This window comes from Leuciscus leuciscus (assembly GCF_965113295.1).
Source record: "Leuciscus leuciscus genome assembly, chromosome: 18".
Taxonomy (NCBI): Eukaryota; Metazoa; Chordata; class Actinopteri; order Cypriniformes; family Leuciscidae; genus Leuciscus; species Leuciscus leuciscus.
The window spans coordinates 28,102,142-28,121,067 of NC_138742.1; the positions used below are offsets into that span (position 1 = coordinate 28,102,142).

The following is an 18,926-nucleotide window of genomic DNA, read 5'->3' on the forward strand; positions in this document are numbered from 1 at the left end:
GTGATCTCGACAGATGCCTCCAAAACGGGTTGGGGCGCCCTGTACGAATGGAGACCTTCCATAGGCCTGTGGTCAGATGCGGAAAAGCGTCTACACATAAACTGTCTAGAGATGAAAGCGGTCGAAAACGCTCTTCAGTTCTTTCTCCCTGTGTTAAAGAACCACCACGTTCTCGTCAGAACAGACAACACCTCAGTGGTGTCTTATATAAATCGCCAGGGCGGCCTCAAGTCCCGGAGCCTTCTTGCAATAGCAAAACGCCTCCTCATATGGGGCAAGTACAACCTGCGCTCGCTGAGAGGGCCAGGGCCAAGCTCTCCCCAGGGGAGTGGTCTCTGCATCTCATGACGGTGCAAAATATCTGGGACATTTTCGGCAGAGCAGAGGTAGACCTGTTCGCGTCACAGACCAACGCTCACTGCCCAACATTCTTTTCAAAAGAAAGGGACGCGCTGGCCCAAAACTGGCCCAAGCGCCCTCTCTATGCGTTTCCCCCGGTCGCCTTGTTACCACAGGTAATCAAGCGAGTCAGGGAGACCAAATGCTCGATACTCCTGATAGCCCCGCTATGGGAGAATCAAGTGTTGTTCCCAGAACTAATGGAACTGGGGAACACAGCTCCATGGCCAATTCCGCTGAGGAAGGACCTGCTGTCCCAGGCCCAGGATGCAATTTGGCACCCGTACCCCGAGCTGTGGGTCCTACACGTGTGGGCGATCAACCATCACCATTTCACCTCCCAGAGGGAGTGCTGAACACGATCACACAGGCTAGAGCTCCGTCTACTAGACGGCTCTATGCGTCTAAATGGTCAGTGTTCGCCGAATGGTGTTCAGCTCATGACTTTAACCCGCTAAGTGGTGAGGTAACGGTTGTGCTTTCTTTCCTGCAAGAGCTGCTGGACAGCGGGAGAACCCCATCCACGCTCAAGGTGTATGTGGCGGCTATAGCGGCTTTCGCGAAGCCTGCAAATGGCCAGTCACTAGGAAAGAACGACCTCATAATCCGTTTCCTCAGGGGTGCTAGGAGACTGAACCCTCCTCGACCACCCTCGGTTCCAGCGTGGGACCTTTCCATGGCCCTTGAGGCCATGAAAGGTAGACCATTCGAACCATTACAGGCGGTGGAACTAAAGTACCGCCTTTCTGCTGGCACTAGCCTCAGTAAAGCAGGTGGGTGACCTGTACGCGCTCTCAGTAAGCGCTACATGCTTGGAATTTGGGCCTAATGACTCTAAAGTTATCCTCAAACCAAGGCATGGTTACGTCCCGAAGGTGCTTGCGACTCCGTTCAGAGCGCAAGTTATTTCCCTTTCGGCACTCCCTGCGTCCGACAGGGAGGCTGGAGTTAATCTCCTTTGCCCAGTGAGGGCTTTAATGATTTATGTGCAACGCTCTGCTGCCTATAGGAAAACAGAGCAGCTCTTCATTTCGTTCGGTGGCCGCGTCAAAGGGCTGGCCATCTCGAAACAGACCCTGTCCAGATGGATAGTGGATGCTATCACATCAGCCTATACTTCCAAGGGCCTGGATTGTCCCTTGGGGGTTAGGGCCCACTCGACTAGAGCTATGGCCTCGTCGTGGGCATGGACAAGTGGGGTATCACTTCATGATATTTGTATGGCAGCAGGCTGGGCCTTTTATAACCTAGAAGTGCCTGCCTTACAGTCTGATTATACCATATTAACACTGTCTACCCAACTCAGTTTGATTAGACTGTTGATATGCTGAAACGTCCTGTGGGCTTATGCAGTTCAAGGTTGAGGTACTGCCTTAACTGTATATATGTGCGCGCACCTATCTCACTTTACCGAGTCGTCCCTCCCCGTCTACCGCTCTGTGTGTATTCCACTGATATGACCCCGGGGCACACTGCCCTTGAGACATTAGTGTTGGGAATTCCGCACGCACAGCGTTTTACATGGGGTTCCCGTAGCGTAAGCTAAACTTATGCAACACCAGAGTACTCTCGTAAGAGAACGACACTCTTACTAACGTAACCTCGGTTCTCTCTAGAGAGGGAACGAGTGTTGCGTACGCTGCCTGTGCTGCATTATGGTTTCGCTTACAGTCGACTGAAATCATTGTGCAACCCGCGCGCTGGGTATTTATAGGCTCAAGGCCACACCCATTTTGGCAGGTCATGACGTAGCGCGGGAAGGCTTCCCATTGGCGCTGGAGTCATGCCAAGACGCACTGAAAGGTTGCAGCAGTTGCTGCAGAGGAGCCAATAGGCGCGCGAGCTGCGTTGCCTATGTCTGCCTACTGCAGCAAATGCGTTTTACATTCTGGAAAATTACGGATAATTTTCTTGCTTCAGTATTCGCGAGAAAAGGAGTTTTCCGTAGCATAAGCTAAACTTACGCAACACTCGTTCCCTCTCTAGAGAGAACCGAGGTTACGTTAGTAACCGAGTGTCGTTTTATCACCCTAACATTTCTGACACTGACTTTATGCCATTATCGTAAGTCTGGTTACACAAGACTAACTTGGCTAGCACATTTTTTTCATGCATTTTCCGCTAGACAGATGTTAATGTTGGACCCTGTGTGGTTAATTACTTAATTAAATTAAATTTGTAAATAAGTTTGTAAATAAAGTAAAATAACTTCTTTGTCCAGGTATACTTCAGAATATGAGAATATCTATAATAGTTAGAAGTACACTACTGTTCAAAAGTTTGTGGTCAGTCAGATTTCTCTTAAGTCTGTTATGCTCACCAAGGCTACGTTTATTCGATCAGAAATACAGTAAAAGCAGTAGCATTGTGCAATAATATTCCAATTTATCTCTGTGATGCAAAGCTGTAATTGCAGCATCATTACATAGTCTTCAGTGTCACATGATCCTTCAGAAATCATTCTAATATGAAACATTTCTGATTATTATCAATGTTGAAAACTGTTGTGCTGCCTAATATTTTTGTGGAAACAGTGATAACTTTTTCAGGATTATTTGATGAAAAGTTCAAAAGAACAGCATTTATTTGAAAAATAAATCTTTTGTAACAAAAATGTATTTACTGTCACTTTGGATCAATTGAATGCATTTTTGCTGAATAAAAGTATTCATTTCTTTAAAAACCATCATCTTACCATCATCCACAGCATATAGGGTTACTCTATAGGTGCTGTTTATCCCAAACGGCGACTCTCTGTCCAGAATTTTATTCGTGGATACTAGTCCAGTCTTTGCATTAACAATTATCCATCCATCAATATCTTCACCTTTAACAAATCTGAGAACCAAAGAAATACCAGATGAATTCACCTGTGTATATATGTGATCCTGTACCTCCAATAAACTACAGTGGCATTAGTTTTACACATATTATTAGCTTCTCATACTTAAATGTGTTTGTATGGCTTCCATCCATGTCTTTAGCAGTGAAGGTTGTAAGACTTGTTCCTGCTGCTATGTTCTCCATTATGTGAACGTGTTTAACAGGGGGTATAAATACCGGAGGGTCGTTGACATCTTCAACATAAATAGTCACTGAAATGGTATTATAGAGGTTTTCAACACTCATGCCAGAGTTTTGGGGTATAACTTCGACCTCCCACTTGGCATTCTCTACTTGCTTTTTGACCTTACATGAAAAGTAAGGAAGTTCGTTCTGCACACTGATGGATAGATTTTTGTATGTTTGCTCCTCGTAGTCCATTTGCTAGGTGTTTGGAATGAGCCAAAAAATAAAGAGAGTTCAGAGAAGTGTCAACATGAATGTACATATTTTCATATCTTTTTTTTTATGTCAAAATAGCTCCAATCCCAGCAGAGGCAACAATATAACGACAAGGTATTTCGGTGCAAACTTCTGATTTCTGGCGCAATCAAAACATTTTCTCTGTTTGTTTAAGCATCATAACCAGCCTAAACCAGCAACACTGACTCAACCTTTGGGCACGCTGACTTACACAATAAAAACGTCAAACATGCCTACCTTAACAACTGTTAAAATCCCCTCGTTTGTTTTAGGGTCTGTTTCAATTTTGAACTGCTCTTTTTTATCTCCATGGATAGTGTATTTGGCTTTCCAGGCTTCTGAACCACGGGTGTCTTTGTCTGTTACTTGCAGTCGCAGAACTTCAACCCCAGTTTCTCGCTCCTTGACCTTCCCAGGTCCCTGAAACACAAGTCAAATATTTGGTTGGGTTTTATAGGACAATATGCCTACCATTAAAATAAATACAATAAAAAAATAAAAAATAACAAGCAATCAAAACTTGGAAAATTCCAGTCCAATATGAAACCTACTGTTTTGCCAGAGAACTCTGGAAGATTGTTGTTTTTGTCCAAAATATTGATTATCACTGTACTTGTACTTGATAATTGTATCTTTTCCCCTTTGTCCTTTGCTTCAACCAGGATTGTATATTTCTGAGCTTTCTGGAAAATATTAATTTAGTAGAAGATTTCTTGTGTAGGAATGGAGAAATATTTATAAAGCACAAAAAGCACAATGCATGCCAAACAGGTAAAGGTACAAAAGTAGCTTATTATTACAAATGAAAGAAATTAGTTTCATACCTCATAGTTCAAACACCCATTAAAATAAACGTTTCCGAATTGTTGCTGTTGCTGATTTACATCTTTTTGCTGCTGAATATAAAATTTAACATTATCTGGTGTTGGTGTGACAGACTTGATTGTTAAATCAAATGTTCCATTGTTTGTTCTTGAATCATCTTCATCAGATGCCAGTACTGTCACTACTGTTTTACCTAGACAAAAAGAGCTAGATGAATAAAAAGTCATTTCTTCACCCTCAAAGAATTTATTCAATATTTAAGAATTTTTCACCCAGTCCTTATTTATTCACCCTTATGTTGTTTCAAACCTGTATGCTGTTTTTACTGCTGTATTACAGAATCCAATCCTATCTGTTTAATATCCATGGTCATTACACTTAGGAAATAAACTTTACACTTTATTATAAGTATCTTTAACAATAGCTGGGCGTGAGAATCTGATCAAAATAAGTTGTTTAGGGGCTATTCATTAAAAATCTTGCTCTCATATCTTGTAATAACTTAAAGGTACAATATGCAATATTTTTTTTGCCGCTAGAGGGCGCTACATTCCAAACAACAACAACGGCGTAGCTTGATGACGATGTGAAGGAGCGTGGAATGATGGGAACTGTCGTTTTAAACTCCACCGTGGATGTAAATCAGTCAGACGGGAATCGAAAAATCATGTTCATGGATGAGGTTAAGTTATATTTTTATAAATGTTGCGTTTAATGACATGCTTTTTGTGGCGAGGGGGGCGTGGTTCAGCGCGGTCTGTAACGGGAGAGAGAAGAGACGAGCAAGTAGGTCAAGTGCAAAGTATTATTGGCGTGGAGAGCTTATAAGCCGCGCTGGAACGAGAGAGAGACTGGAGAGAAAATTGGACGCAGAGAAAGAGAACCGGTGGATCCGAGCTCTCATTTTTGAACTGTTTTGTGCCGTCGCGGTTGCCACGGTGAATGCGCGTTGTGCGCGGCTTTTGTTTGTTTTGCTTTATTTTAATAAAGTAGCCTACGAGTCCCAGTCACGCCGACCCCTGTCTTCTTCCTTCCTGACTCTTAAACCTCATCACACTTTTATTTCATTAAAATGAATTAACCGCAAGAAAAGTAAGGTTTAATACTAAATTGGTTATCATAGATGTTACTGTATTTGTTGAATTCATTGTTGTGATAACGCTGCGCAGTTTTACGTGTTCTAAACAATTGTTGTAAAAGTACATTCGAACACACCCACATCATTTGCCAAAATACTGATTAATCTTTATGTATAACACATGCTATGTTTATTTACATGGCCATAAACACCAGACGTGATAAACAATGTCAATAAACTAAACACAAATCTAAAGCAATAATACTTTCCTTACATAAACATAACTATTACCGAATGCTACATTTGGAAAATATAAAATTAAGCATGCTTTGTCGACAGAACCAGCAGCAATCGGTAAAGAATAATTGTGTACCATAACGACTGCAAGAAACAAGCTAAAGTTTGTGGCTTGATAGACGCTACAACTACAACTTCCGCATTTGTCCAGGACTCCACGCAGTACGAGCGGAAACCGAGGGTGACGCGGATATGACGCAATTGACTGGCGACTCCCAGCTCACCCCTGTTCTAACGCCCCGTTTCCTTGGATAAAATCGCAATTTTCTCACGATTTAAAAATAGTTGGAAACATTTGGGATATTGTAAGTAATCAACTTAACAAAATATATAACACTGCCCTTGAGATTTTGGGATATTTTAATGCAAAATTCTTACATATTGTACCTTTAAATAATAAGTTATAATGCCTCAAATTAATTTGAACTTTGATTGTAAAAATAAATACAAATAATTGTTGTGTCATGTGTAACAATTCTAATAATTTGAAAGAGAAATTTTCTCTAATGAGAGAAAATATATATAATGGTCTGCAACTACATAAAAAAAATGTCAAATGCCTTGTTGTGGGTGAACTAATCATTTCATTTTACAATTTCATAAATAAATTAGTGAAGTGCAAACTAAACTGGGTTACCTTGAGAATGTGACTCATCCACAGTCACTTCATAGACCGACTCCTGAAATTTTGGAGCGTGATCATTTATGTCCAATATTTGGATATGAAGCCCGAGCCTTGTATCCACTTCATCGGTTGATTTGTCTTTTGCTTCAAATGTCGACTGTAATTGAGTCCAGCGCATGTCAATATACAAGCCTTTTTTGCAGTGTATTTACATGAATTTCAATGCGATTTGTTTATTAGGGAGTACTTACTCTGAGAACTTTAATTCCTTGTTTATTTTCAAAGTCCACCGTTCCATTTACTAAAACATAACCATCTTTATCAATACTGAGAATATCCTTTGGCTCTAAATCCACACCCTGACCTTTTAGCTGGTATCTGACTAAATAAGACCTTTCAAGTTCAATCTGAAACACAAACAACATGCACACTTAAGTGTTCACATAATAATGCTAATCCAGTACTTGTATACATATGTAATGTGAAAAACGCTATAAAAATTAAATGGAATTGAACGACAAAACAGGTAACTGTTTCTAACTCCGCTCACCTTGCCTAGTTTATATGGAAATGGACCAGGGTTTTCTTCCTCAATAGTGAAAGAATCAATGATCCATGCGCGCTTCTGTCTTCGGCTGTCAGCCCATACACACACGGTCCAGGTAAACTGAGATAAAAAGAAGTGAATAAAGAAGTTATAAATAATGTTATGAAAGTTGTTATAAAGGTTATGTCAATACGTGAATCTCACGAATTCCGGCCATAACATCCTATTTTACCTATATTTTCATTACCTTCAGTGCTGGATAGATTATTTACAAATTGTAGTCCATCACTGAATACAAATTACATGAAATTTGTTTTAGTTAGTAACATAATCTATCACATTACACTTAATATAATCTGATTACTTTTAGGTTACTTTGGACCTAACTCGTTTATCACATTGATTTGAGTAAAATCCTTTATCATGCTGATAAAAACAAAAAATACAAAGAGAAAGAAAAATTATTACATTTTCTGTTTTCAACAACATTATTATTAGAATTTATTAGGATTAACCCCTTGAGATGTATCATCTCGTTTTTGAGGGGGTCCTTACAATGAAACAATTACAACTTAGAACATAACAAGATTACAATTAACAATACATCAACAAACAGGCACACACAAAAAAAAATCAATCAATAATAATAAAAAATAACAATAATAATAATTAAAATAAAATAAGCAACAGTACACATAACAACAACAACAGTTTCAATGATAGCATGTGCAATCTACTTTAAAATAAAATAATAAAGATTGTTTAAACAAACCGAAATGAAGTAATGGATCTAATATCTACAGGCAAATTATTCCAGTCTAATAGTGCTTTAAACATAAATGCTCTCTTACCAATTGTTTTTTTTTTAACACGAGGGATGAGAAAGTAAGTCTGGACAGAATGCCTAACTTGCTGGTTTGAAGAAAAAAAGTACAAAGTATTGTTGTAGATAACTAGGATAATCAAAGCAAATACATTTAAATATAAACTGGAGCCAGTGAATCTGCCTTCTCACATTCAAAGATGGCCACTGAAGTGCATCATACATTGTACAGTGGTGAGTGGAAAAATAACATCCTAAAACAAATCTGCAAATTCTATTATATGCCGAATTAAGTGAGACAAGATCAGATTTTAATGCCGTCTGATAAACCACATCGCAGTAATCAAAAAACGGAAATATTAATTGAGCAACTAGTTTCTTACGAACACTATAAGAGAAGCAATTTCGAGATTGATGCAAAATGCTCATTCCAACACTGACTTTTCGTAAAACATGATTAATGTGTGGTTTAAAGGAAAGTTTAGAATCAAGCCATTCACCAAGATATTTAATAGTATCAACTCCATGCAGAGGAGTACCGTCTTTACATGATATAACACAAGAAAAGGTTTTGGAGTTAAGTTTATGTCTAGACCCAAAAATCATAGTACTGTATATGACTTGGTTTTATTAAGCACTAATTTATTAGCCAAAAGCCAGTCTTGTAAACTATTAAAATCCGATTGAAGAGATAATTGAATTTGTATAGGGTCAGAATTAAATGTATATATGACAGTATCATCCGCATAAAGTTGAACCTGACAATTTTTAAGAAGTAATGGTAGATTATTTACATAAATAGAAAAAAGAAGTGGTCCCAAAACTGAACCTTGAGGAACACCTCTTTGTTGAATCAGAAAATCTGATTTATTCCCATTTAGGACAAAACATTGTTTCCTGTTATGCAGATATGAATTAAACCACAAAATTTTATTTTTTGAAAAACCAATAGCATGAAGTTTATCTATAAGCAAATAACGATCAACCAAATCAAAAGCTTTAGTCAAATCAAGAAAAATAGCACCTGTGAGCTTGCCATTATCTGAAGCTGAAAACACATCATTTGTAAACTTAAGTAATGCAGTAGTTGTGGAATGATTAGACCTAAAACCAGATTGAGATGATGAAAGAATATTATTAATACATAAATAATTTGAAATTTGTTTATAAATTAATTTTTCAAAAACTTTGGATATAGAACATATAATAGATATTGGTCTATAATTATTAAGATCAAGTACATCACCTCCCTTATAAAGTGGAGTAATGCGTGCACATTTCCAGATCACCGGCAACTCACATGTAGACAAAGATAGATGAAATAATTCAGCTAGTGGATACATACGAATATGTGAAGTTAATTTAAGATACCTATTTTCAATTCCATCTAATCCTTCACCACCACTAGTCACTTTGAATTGATCAATGGCACTCTGAACATCAATTGGAGCAATCTTCCCAAATGAAAATGAACTATTACATGATGAAGTCTCATTACAAATATCGGTATTCAAGTAAGAGGCAGATACTAAAGTAGACCAAACTGAAGAAAAATGCTGATTAAATTCTTGCGCGATAGATAAGGAGTCATGAAGTATTGTATTATTATCAACTCTAATTTGATTGACTGAATTTTTATTTGATGTATTAATAATGTTTTTAATTTTATTCCAGAATTGTTTAGGATTTTTATAATGGAAAGAAAGACATTCTTTATAATAATTAGACTTTGCATTTCGAGTTTTTGTCTTGCTCAAATTTCTCAAATGTCCATAGACTTCCCAATCAACATTACTTCTTGTCTGACGAAATGTTGCCCATGCTTTGTCCCTTTGCCTAAAGAGACTAATAAGTTCCGAATTAATCCAAGGAAGATGATTGCCCTTAACCCTAACAATTTTCCAAGGTGCATGCTTGTCTACAACATTTATAAACTCAGTATATATAAAGAAATTCCCAAGCATCTTGAACATTAGGAATTAAATGATATCTAATCCAATTAATAGAAATCAGATCATGAATAAATAAATCTAAATTCAGTTTTTTATAGTGTCTGATTTTAATTAATTTTGGTGGCAATTTAGGTACTTTAATTTTCCATACACAGAATATAATCGAATGGTCACTAAAGCAATCAGACATCACACCTGACCTTACAAATCTATTTGGCTGTGAAACAAGTATCCAATCAAGAAGAGATTGTGTGCGAGAAGTAATTCTAGTAGGCTCAGTAATTAATTGGGTAAGATTTAAATTATTAAATATATTTTTCTCTTTATTACATGACGTATCCAACCCATTCTTATTGAAGTCGCCTAATAAGATTAACTCATTTTTACCAAAAACTGAATTAATAGTGGATATCAGGCAGTTAAAGGACTCCACTGGTGAAGCGGGTGGTCTGTATATGCTCCTGATGATTATACATTTATTTAAATGGAAAACCACCTTAAAAGGATAGTTCACCCAAAAATGAAAATTCTGTCATCATTTACTCACCCTCAAGTTGTTTCAAACCTGTAAGAATTTCTTTTTCCTGCTGAACACAAAAGAAGATATTTTTAAAAATGTCTGTAACCAAACAGTTGATGGACCCCAATGACTTCCATAGTATTTTTTCAACTGTTTGGTTACCGACATTTTTCAAAATATCTTCTTTTGTGTTCAGCAGAAAAAAGAAATTCATACAGGTTTGAAACAACTTGAGGGTGAGTAAATGATGACAGAATTTTCATTTTTGGGTGAAATATCCCTTTAACAAAAATACATTCAAAATATAAAGGATCAACCGAAGGTATAATTAATTCAGATACAAGACCTGTAGAAACATATATAGCCACACCTCCACCCCTGGACCACCTATCCGATCTATAAACAACATAATTGGTTAAGTTCATTTCATTATCTGAAACATTGTTCTTGAGCCATGTTTCTGAAAGAGTGATAATATCAGGCTTATTTAAATCAACCCACGCACGAAGTAAATACATTTTACACACCAGACTTCTAATATTCAAGTGAATGATTTTTAATCCCTTAACCTTATCCAGCTTGAAAAATAACTAACAACTAGATGTACCGCATCGCGGTACAAAATATGACCGCCGCTCAGGCCTGCACTGGCTTTCCACAAAAATAAATGACGTGGAGTAATTTGGCTGTATTGCGTGTTTATGTATATACCTAAAAAAAGTAATAGTATGTGCATGTCTGTCTGTGTGTGTGTGTGTGTGTGTGTGTGTGTGTGTATGTGTGTGTGTTTGTGTATGTGTGTGTGTGTGTGTGTGTGTGTGTGTGTGTGTGTGTGTGTGTGTGTGTGTCTGTGCGTGTATGTATGTGTGCGTACATGTGTGCGCGTGTGTGTTTGTGTGTGTGTGTCTGTGCATGTGGATTTGTATGTGTGTGTATGGGTGTGTGTCTGTGCGTGTGGATGTCAGTGTGTGTGCATGCTTGCGTTTGTTTGTATTCCTGCATGTGTGTGTGTGACAGTATCATCCTAAACCAGCAACCCTTCGCTCAACAGCACCATCTACAGGCCGATGAGTGTACAGTCACTAAATGTGCACATAAATGAATTTATTTTATACCCCCCCCATGGATGAAATTCTACAAAACTTAGCAGAGGATACCCCCAGAGGATGTCAAGTTAATCATACACATGAAATATGGTGCAGTTCTGAACATCTCCACTGAAGATAGGGGCGATTAAAGCAGAATAATATTGCATTTTCATTTTTTATGGGAGGGGCGCAAATCACAAATGAGTGATTATGGGCTAGGTTGATGTGGGCCCTTAAGAGCAACATACCATAAAAATGATACCAAACGAAATTTTTCCGTAGAAGTCTAGTGGGGCTACATGCCCACCAAATTTCATGTTCCCCGGTGTTTCGGTGTCCCTGGTATCGTTGACGAAAAATTTACGGGGGCCCCAGCGCAGGGGGGGGAAGTGGCCCCCGGGGACCAAACGAAATTTTTCCGTAAAAGTCTAGTAGACCAACATACCATAAAAATTTCTTCATCCTCGGTGCCACGGTTCAGGTAGTTATTTAGGAAAAACTGCATTTTTGGGGGTTTGGGGGGGCCCAGCGCGGGGGGGGGAGTGGCCCCCGGGGACCAAACGAAATTTTTCCGTAGAAGTCTAGTGGGGCTACATGCCCACCAAATTTCATGTTCCCCGGTGCTTCGGTGTCCCTGGTATCGTTGACGAAAAATTTACGGGGGCCCCAGCGCGGGGGGGGAAGTGGCCTCCGGGGACCAAACGAAATTTTTCCGTAAAAGTCTAGAATACCAACATACCATAAAAATGTCTTCATCCTCGGTGCCACGGTTCAGGTAGTTATTTAGGAAAAACTGCATTTTTTGGGGTTTGGGGGGGCCCAGCGCGGGGGGGGGGAGTGGCCCCCGGGGACCAAACGAAATTTTTCCTTAGAAGTCTAGTGGGGCTACATGCCCACCAAATGTCATGTTCCCCGGTGTTTCGGTGTCCCTGGTATGGTTGACGAAAAATGTACGGGGGCCCCAGCGCGGGGGGGGGGGGGGGGGGAAGTGGCCCCCGGGGACCAAATTAAATTTTTCCGTAAAAGTCTAGTAGACCAACATACCACAAAAATTTCTTCATCCTCGGTGCCACGGTTCAGGTAGTTATTTAGGAAAAACTGCATTTTTTGGGGTTTGGGGGGGCCCAGCGCGGGGGGGGAGTGGCCCCCGGGGACCAAACGAAATTTTTCCTTAGAAGTCTAGTGGGGCTACATGCCCACCAAATTTCATGTTCCCCGGTGTTTCGGTGTCCCTGGTATCGTTGACGAAAAATTTACGGGGGCCCCAGCGCGGGGGGGGAAGTGGCCCCCGCGGACCAAACGAAATTTTTCCGTAAAAGTCTAGTAGACCAACATACCATAAAAATGTCTTCATCCTCTGTGCCATGGTTCAGGTAGTTATTTAGGAAAAACTTAATTTTTTTGGGTTTGGGGGGGCCCAGCGCGGGGGGGGGGAGTGGCCCCCGGGGACCAAACGAAATTTTTCCTTAGAAGTCTAGTGGGGCTACATGCCCACCAAATTTCATGTTCCCCGGTGTTTCGGTGTCCCTGGTATCGTTGACGAAAAATTTAAGGGGGCCCCAGCGCGGGGGGGGAAGTGGCCCCCGGGGACCAAATGAAATTTTTCCTTAGAAGTCTAGTGGGGCTACATGCCCACCAAATTTCATGTTCCCCGGTGTTTCGGTGTCCCTGGTATGGTTGACGAAAAATTTACGGGGGCCCCAGCGCGGGGGGGGGGAAGTGGCCCCCGGGGACCAAATGAAATTTTTCCGTAAAAGTCTAGTAGACCAACATACCATAAAAATGTCTTCATCCTCTGTGCCATGGTTCAGGTAGTTATTTAGGAAAAACTGAATTTTTTTGGGTTTGGGGGGGCCCAGCGCGGGGGGGGGGAGTGGCCCCCGGGGACCAAACGAAATTTTTCCTTAGAAGTCTAGTGGGGCTACATGCCCACCAAATTTCATGTTCCCCGGTGTTTCGGTGTCCCTGGTATCGTTGACGAAAAATTTAAGGGGGCCCCAGCGCGGGGGGGGAAGTGGCCCCCGGGGACCAAATGAAATTTTTCCTTAGAAGTCTAGTGGGGCTACATGCCCACCAAATTTCATGTTCCCCGGTGTTTCGGTGTCCCTGGTATGGTTGACGAAAAATTTACGGGGGCCCCAGCGCGGGGGGGGGGAAGTGGCCCCCGGGGACCAAATGAAATTTTTCCGTAAAAGTCTAGTAGACCAACATACCACAAAAATTTCTTCATCCTCGGTGCCACGGTTCAGGTAGTTATTTAGGAAAAACAGAATTTTTTTGGGTTTGGGGGGGCCCAGTGCGGGGGGGGAGTGGCCCCCGGGGACCAAACGAAATTGTTCCTTAGAAGTCTAGTGGGGCTACATGCCCACCAAATTTCATGTTCCCCGGTGTTTCGGTGTCCCTGGTATCGTTGATGAAAAATTTAAGGGGGCCCCAGCGCGGGGGGGGAAGTGGCCCCCGGGGACCAAATGAAATTTTTCCTTAGAAGTCTAGTGGGGCTACATGCCCACCAAATTTCATGTTCCCCGGTGTTTCGGTGTCCCTGGTATGGTTGACGAAAAATTTACGGGGGCCCCAGCGCGGGGGGGGGGGAAGTGGCCCCCGGGGACCAAATGAAATTTTTCCGTAAAAGTCTAGTAGACCAACATACCACAAAAATTTCTTCATCCTCGGTGCCACGGTTCAGGTAGTTATTTAGGAAAAACAGAATTTTTTTGGGTTTGGGGGGGCCCAGTGCGGGGGGGGGAGTGGCCCCCGGGGACCAAACGAAATTGTTCCTTAGAAGTCTAGTGGGGCTACATGCCCACCAAATTTCATGTTCCCCGGTGTTTCGGTGTCCCTGGTATCGTTGACGAAAAATTCAGTAAGGTGACAAAAAAAAAAAAAAAAAAAAAACTTTGACAATCCCTATATGACCGCTTTCGCTAGCTATGCTAGCGGCGGTCATAATGATACTGTCACTGGTCAAATATAAGAACAAAAATAACTGAATCCAAAAATTCATTACAAGGGTGCAAAAACTATCAAATAAACTGATCACAACAAAACAAACAGACAGGACATTTAAAAACAAAACATATACACTTAAATACAAAACATATACATATACACATTACATTATTGCAGGGTTTCCCAAACTATTTGCGAAGAAACTGCAGGGGGTTCATAAACTGATGAAAAGTTAATAACAAATTAAATCTAATGTTAAATTAAAAGAAATAAAACATATTAAAATTAAAACAATCAAAATGAAGCACTAACTAAAAATATATTTTTTTTATTTGCATTTTCTTATATTTTTTTCGGACTCTCAAAAGTCCATTTAATTATACTCGCCTGACTAGTGGCTGGTCTGTGTTTATTCTGTATAACTGGAAGACTTTCTGAACATATATAAGCAATAGGCTTTTTTTTGGATAGGAAAAATTCAAAGATAAAAAGAATAATTAAGGACAATGATGCATTTTTAATAATTTACTGCCATTTTGTGAATATTAAGTAATCATGTAATCAATAAAAAAGTAACTAGTATTTTAAAATGCCATATAATCTAATCCTCTACAAGGATTTCATTTTTGGAATCTGATTACATAAACAAATACATTCTCTCTCTCTCTCTCTCTCTCTCTCTCTCTCTCTCTCTCTCTCTCTCTCTCTCTCTCTCTCTCTCTCTCTCTCTCCCTCCCTCCCTCCCTTTAAAATGTGTAATGCAGTCCCCAAATTGCTTTGACTACTTTAAATATAAACATTTTGCTGAGAAGATTTTGACAAACTTATTAAAATAATTTTTTTCAGGGTAATAAAAAATAATTTGCACCAAAGGAGAACTTGTGAAGAGTAAATGATGTTGCATAAAGGATTTTTTTATTATGTCAAGTTGAAAGTCCCTTCATATAGTTTGGCAGGGATCTTCTTTATAATTTCACTTTTTTGGCCAGCATTCACATTAATAAATCAAACTTTCTGTGATGTTTCGCTTTCTAACATTGCTTGAGGACATATACGCGGATGCGCCTTTAGAGAGAAATGCACCTTACGGATTACATAATAAGACGGTATTTTCTTTCGATTCGATTTTTTTCCTTTAAAAGTGGACATTTCAAGCTTCATATAGGTAGGCTATCTTTTGTTTCAGTTCATTTTTGAGACGCGCTCCAGTTCACGGAGATCATGAAAGCGCGCCTGATTTTCAAAAGCACAACGTTTTCGGGTTATTGTGAGTTTCCACAAATAAAAGTAGTTGCGAATGATGTATTATTCTTTTCTGTATGACCAGAAATGATCGAGTATTTTAAGTTGTTTCCTCTGTTGATAGGTGTCACGGAACGCACGACAACGCCTCCTCCTGGTCTCACTAGGTCCCTCTCTCCTGCATACTAGGACTGCATTTCCCTCATCACCTCATTATGATTTCATCAGTTTCACCTGTGCACCCTCAGCTCCCCTTTATCTGGACTGTTCTGTTCTGTTCTCATTTGTGAAGTCTTGTTTTACCAAACCTCTGTCTCAGTTTGTATCTCTTGCTACTCAGTATTTTGTCTTGATCTGGTGTATTTGAACTTGGACTTTGTACTCGTTTGTGAACCTTTGCTGCCTGCCTCTGACTACTGCTTGTTTGACTACGATTCTGGATTGCCATTGTCTTCTTTTGTGTTTGTTATCTTCTGTAATAAATATCTGCAAATGGATCCGACCGTCTGCCTCACTGTCACAATAGGAAAGTGCCGGCGCCTCTGTGCCATGCAGTGCGCGCTCCACACTCACTTGGATATGCGTCAAATTCTTGTGTTTATTTGTGATAATCTTAGCCCTGTATTATTATTGTCTAAGCTACTGACATTTGACGAATTACTTTGTTCCTTTTTTGGAAAAAAGCGTCTTCAAATCGGTAGCCTATGTAATAGCCAAATAATAATTAGGAATTAGGAACTCGTGGATACAGTTTATTAATCCGTGGCCACGATTTGTTAAACCGAGGGAACTGTTTAAGAATTCGTGAGTATAGGCTATGTGACTTCTGGTGTTATCTCGACAAAGCTGTATGCATCACGGTGGTAGTCATTGTCATTTTCGGGTGTGACATGTCCCTACTAAATGCAACTCTCATTAATTGAATTAATTAATGACATAAAATCAGTATCCATAAGTTAAAAATATATAACTTACTGTATATCAGCAGTTGATGCTGTGCTTCTGCGACATATTTTTCTCATGATATAGCCATGGACATGCATTTTAATGTTTCTGCTTTGAGTCTTATAAATTGCAAAAATCACATTTTTAGTGCGCAAAGAAAGAAAAAAAGAAAGAAAAAATATTCGTTAATAATGATCATTGGTGTGTCTGCCGGATGGCAGTTTTAAACAAATCTGATTACACCGTAACCAGAGCACGCAGACGTTAGTATATCGCGCATCTTATTTTGTTCACACTGACAGTTAAATGCAGTAGCATTCAAAGATCTGCCTCTGCTTAAAAACACTGATTGAACCAGACTTGTCTGTTGTAGTCCACCCGGTTTCACAGATAAGGCTTAAGCTAGTCCCAGACTAAAATGCATGTTTTAACTGAAAGCAACTTGCACTGAGATATCTTACATTAAGTCAGATAGAGACTTGAGATATTTTGTCTCAAGATGCACACCAGGAAAGGTTTTTTTTTTATTTATTTTTTATTGTTTTTTTAAGGCACGTTTATAAAAGCTACTTACGTCCTAATTGAACAAAGGCCTAATCTTGTCAGTGAAACCAGGCCATTGTGTTCCAGTTAATTTGTTTCACCACTCTACAGGACAAACCTCGTAAGTTGATGACCGGTTAATTGGCAGCAAAGGGAACTCGAGCCGCAGAAAGTCGGGTTGGACGAGCCCTCCGGACAATACATCATCGACCATACCATGAAATGCGCAAATAAAACGCAGGAATCAAATTTCGCATTTTTGTACAACGGAAAATAAGTTGTATGTCAATTATTTGATTTTCTATTAAATAGCCTAAGCATTGTAAAAGGAAAATAAGTTTGTATGTGAATATTTTTTCACCAGTCTAAAAACGAATGTTTTTCGTTTTTCAATTACAAGTTAAAAAAGGAAAAAGGAATGGGACCATTCTTGAAGTGCATGTTAATGCTTCATGTGACATGATCTCAAAGACATACAGGAATGAAAGACACTTTTCATCCACACCCAACATGTGTCCAAGTCAACATAACTAATTAAATAAACTATACACTTGCTCTAAAAAATGCTCTATACACTTTTTACTAGAAGACACACGGCAAATAATCGCATCAGCTAATCATTCAATGGAAAATCAAACATTATTCAGCTCATTGTATAAACCTGAATTTCACCTGACTTTATACAGTGTGCTAGACTTAGTTTCTGTAACATAAACACATAGCTAAAGCTGTATCACATCACACAGGCCTTGAACTCACCAGCACTAGGAGCAAACTGACAGGAAGGATCTTCATGTTGAAGCAGATTGTCAAGCAATCCAGTGTGAATGAGTCTGAGTTTCCTTCTTTCTCATAGAGCAATAGTGTTCACCGCTGCTCATATAACTGATGGGAAAGGGGAGGGGATATTCAAATCAGGGAGGGCAGGGACTGGCTCAGGGCCATTTTACTATCATTGATATACTATTATAGTTTTAGTTCATAATTTGAATTATTTTTGAGTGTGTGTTTTTATATGTCTATAGTTTTATATAGTTTTAGTTTATTTTGTTTTAGTTATTATTGTAGGCTACTTTAACTTAAACTAAACCAAAATGAGAAATATTGCTTTGGCAACTATAGCTGAAATAAAATGTTTAAAACATTCAGCAAATGTTTTGTACTTTATACAGTAATCAACATCTGAAGTGGATCAAAACCTTTCATTAAAGTTATACATGAAGTTTGAACAATATTACTGTTCTTGTCTTAGGACAACTTTGACGAACTTGTCCTAAGACAAGAACAGGTATAGTTCAAATTTCATGTATAACTTTAATGAAAGGTTTTGATCCTTCAAATGTTGACTACTGTACCTTTTTCAGAAAAGTATGAATAATGACTTCAAAATGAAGAGCAAATTCAACCAAAAAAAAATAAATATATATACTGTATTTGGAACTGTTTGGAACACGTGTGAGAGTTGTTTGGAACACGAGTTTTTATACGAGTTTTTATGAGTTTAAGTAAGTCTTAATTCGTTTTTATCAATTGAGACTACGGTTTGTCTCGTCTACGTTTATTTTCCTCACACTTTTTGGACTAACTGCACCTTATCGGATCAATATGTGGATTTACCGTGGAGCTGGACTTTTTCTCCTGTGGAGCGTGCTCTGTCATCTTTTGGCCCGTCTCCCAGTACACGGTGAAACGTTGCAGTATTCACGGGAATTTCTTCTCCTGCTCTGTAATGCAAGAGGTGGTTCCGTGGATCCAAATGTGGTCTTCCCTGAGGAGATCGTTCAACC

General features: G+C 39.4%; 1 protein-coding gene and 1 long non-coding RNA gene across 5 annotated transcripts in view; one reads left to right on the forward strand and one right to left on the reverse strand.

Moving 5' to 3' along the window:
* Positions 1 to 18,019, reverse strand: part of LOC309480525 (cadherin-like protein 26) — a 34,149-nt gene extending 16,130 nt beyond the window's left edge. For all 4 annotated transcript variants that reach the window (XM_082145076.1, XM_082145075.1, XM_082145074.1 and 1 more), the window contains exons 1-9: positions 17,899 to 18,019; positions 7,081 to 7,197; positions 6,782 to 6,937; positions 6,543 to 6,687; positions 4,530 to 4,723; positions 4,257 to 4,388; positions 3,943 to 4,125; positions 3,347 to 3,666; positions 3,095 to 3,237 (exon numbers count right to left, since the gene is read on the reverse strand). In XM_082145076.1, coding sequence (XP_082001202.1) covers positions 3,095 to 3,237; positions 3,347 to 3,666; positions 3,943 to 4,125; positions 4,257 to 4,388; positions 4,530 to 4,723; positions 6,543 to 6,687; positions 6,782 to 6,937; positions 7,081 to 7,197; positions 17,899 to 17,934 — 1,426 coding nt within the window. In that variant the 5' untranslated portion in view covers positions 17,935 to 18,019. The remainder of the gene's footprint in view (positions 1 to 3,094; positions 3,238 to 3,346; positions 3,667 to 3,942; positions 4,126 to 4,256; positions 4,389 to 4,529; positions 4,724 to 6,542; positions 6,688 to 6,781; positions 6,938 to 7,080; positions 7,198 to 17,898) is intronic.
* Positions 15,267 to 17,146, forward strand: LOC309480689. The gene is made up of 2 exons (XR_014199722.1): positions 15,267 to 15,775; positions 16,178 to 17,146. It is a non-coding gene; the product is annotated as an uncharacterized lncRNA (long non-coding RNA).
* Positions 18,020 to 18,926: the final 907 nt, after the last annotated feature.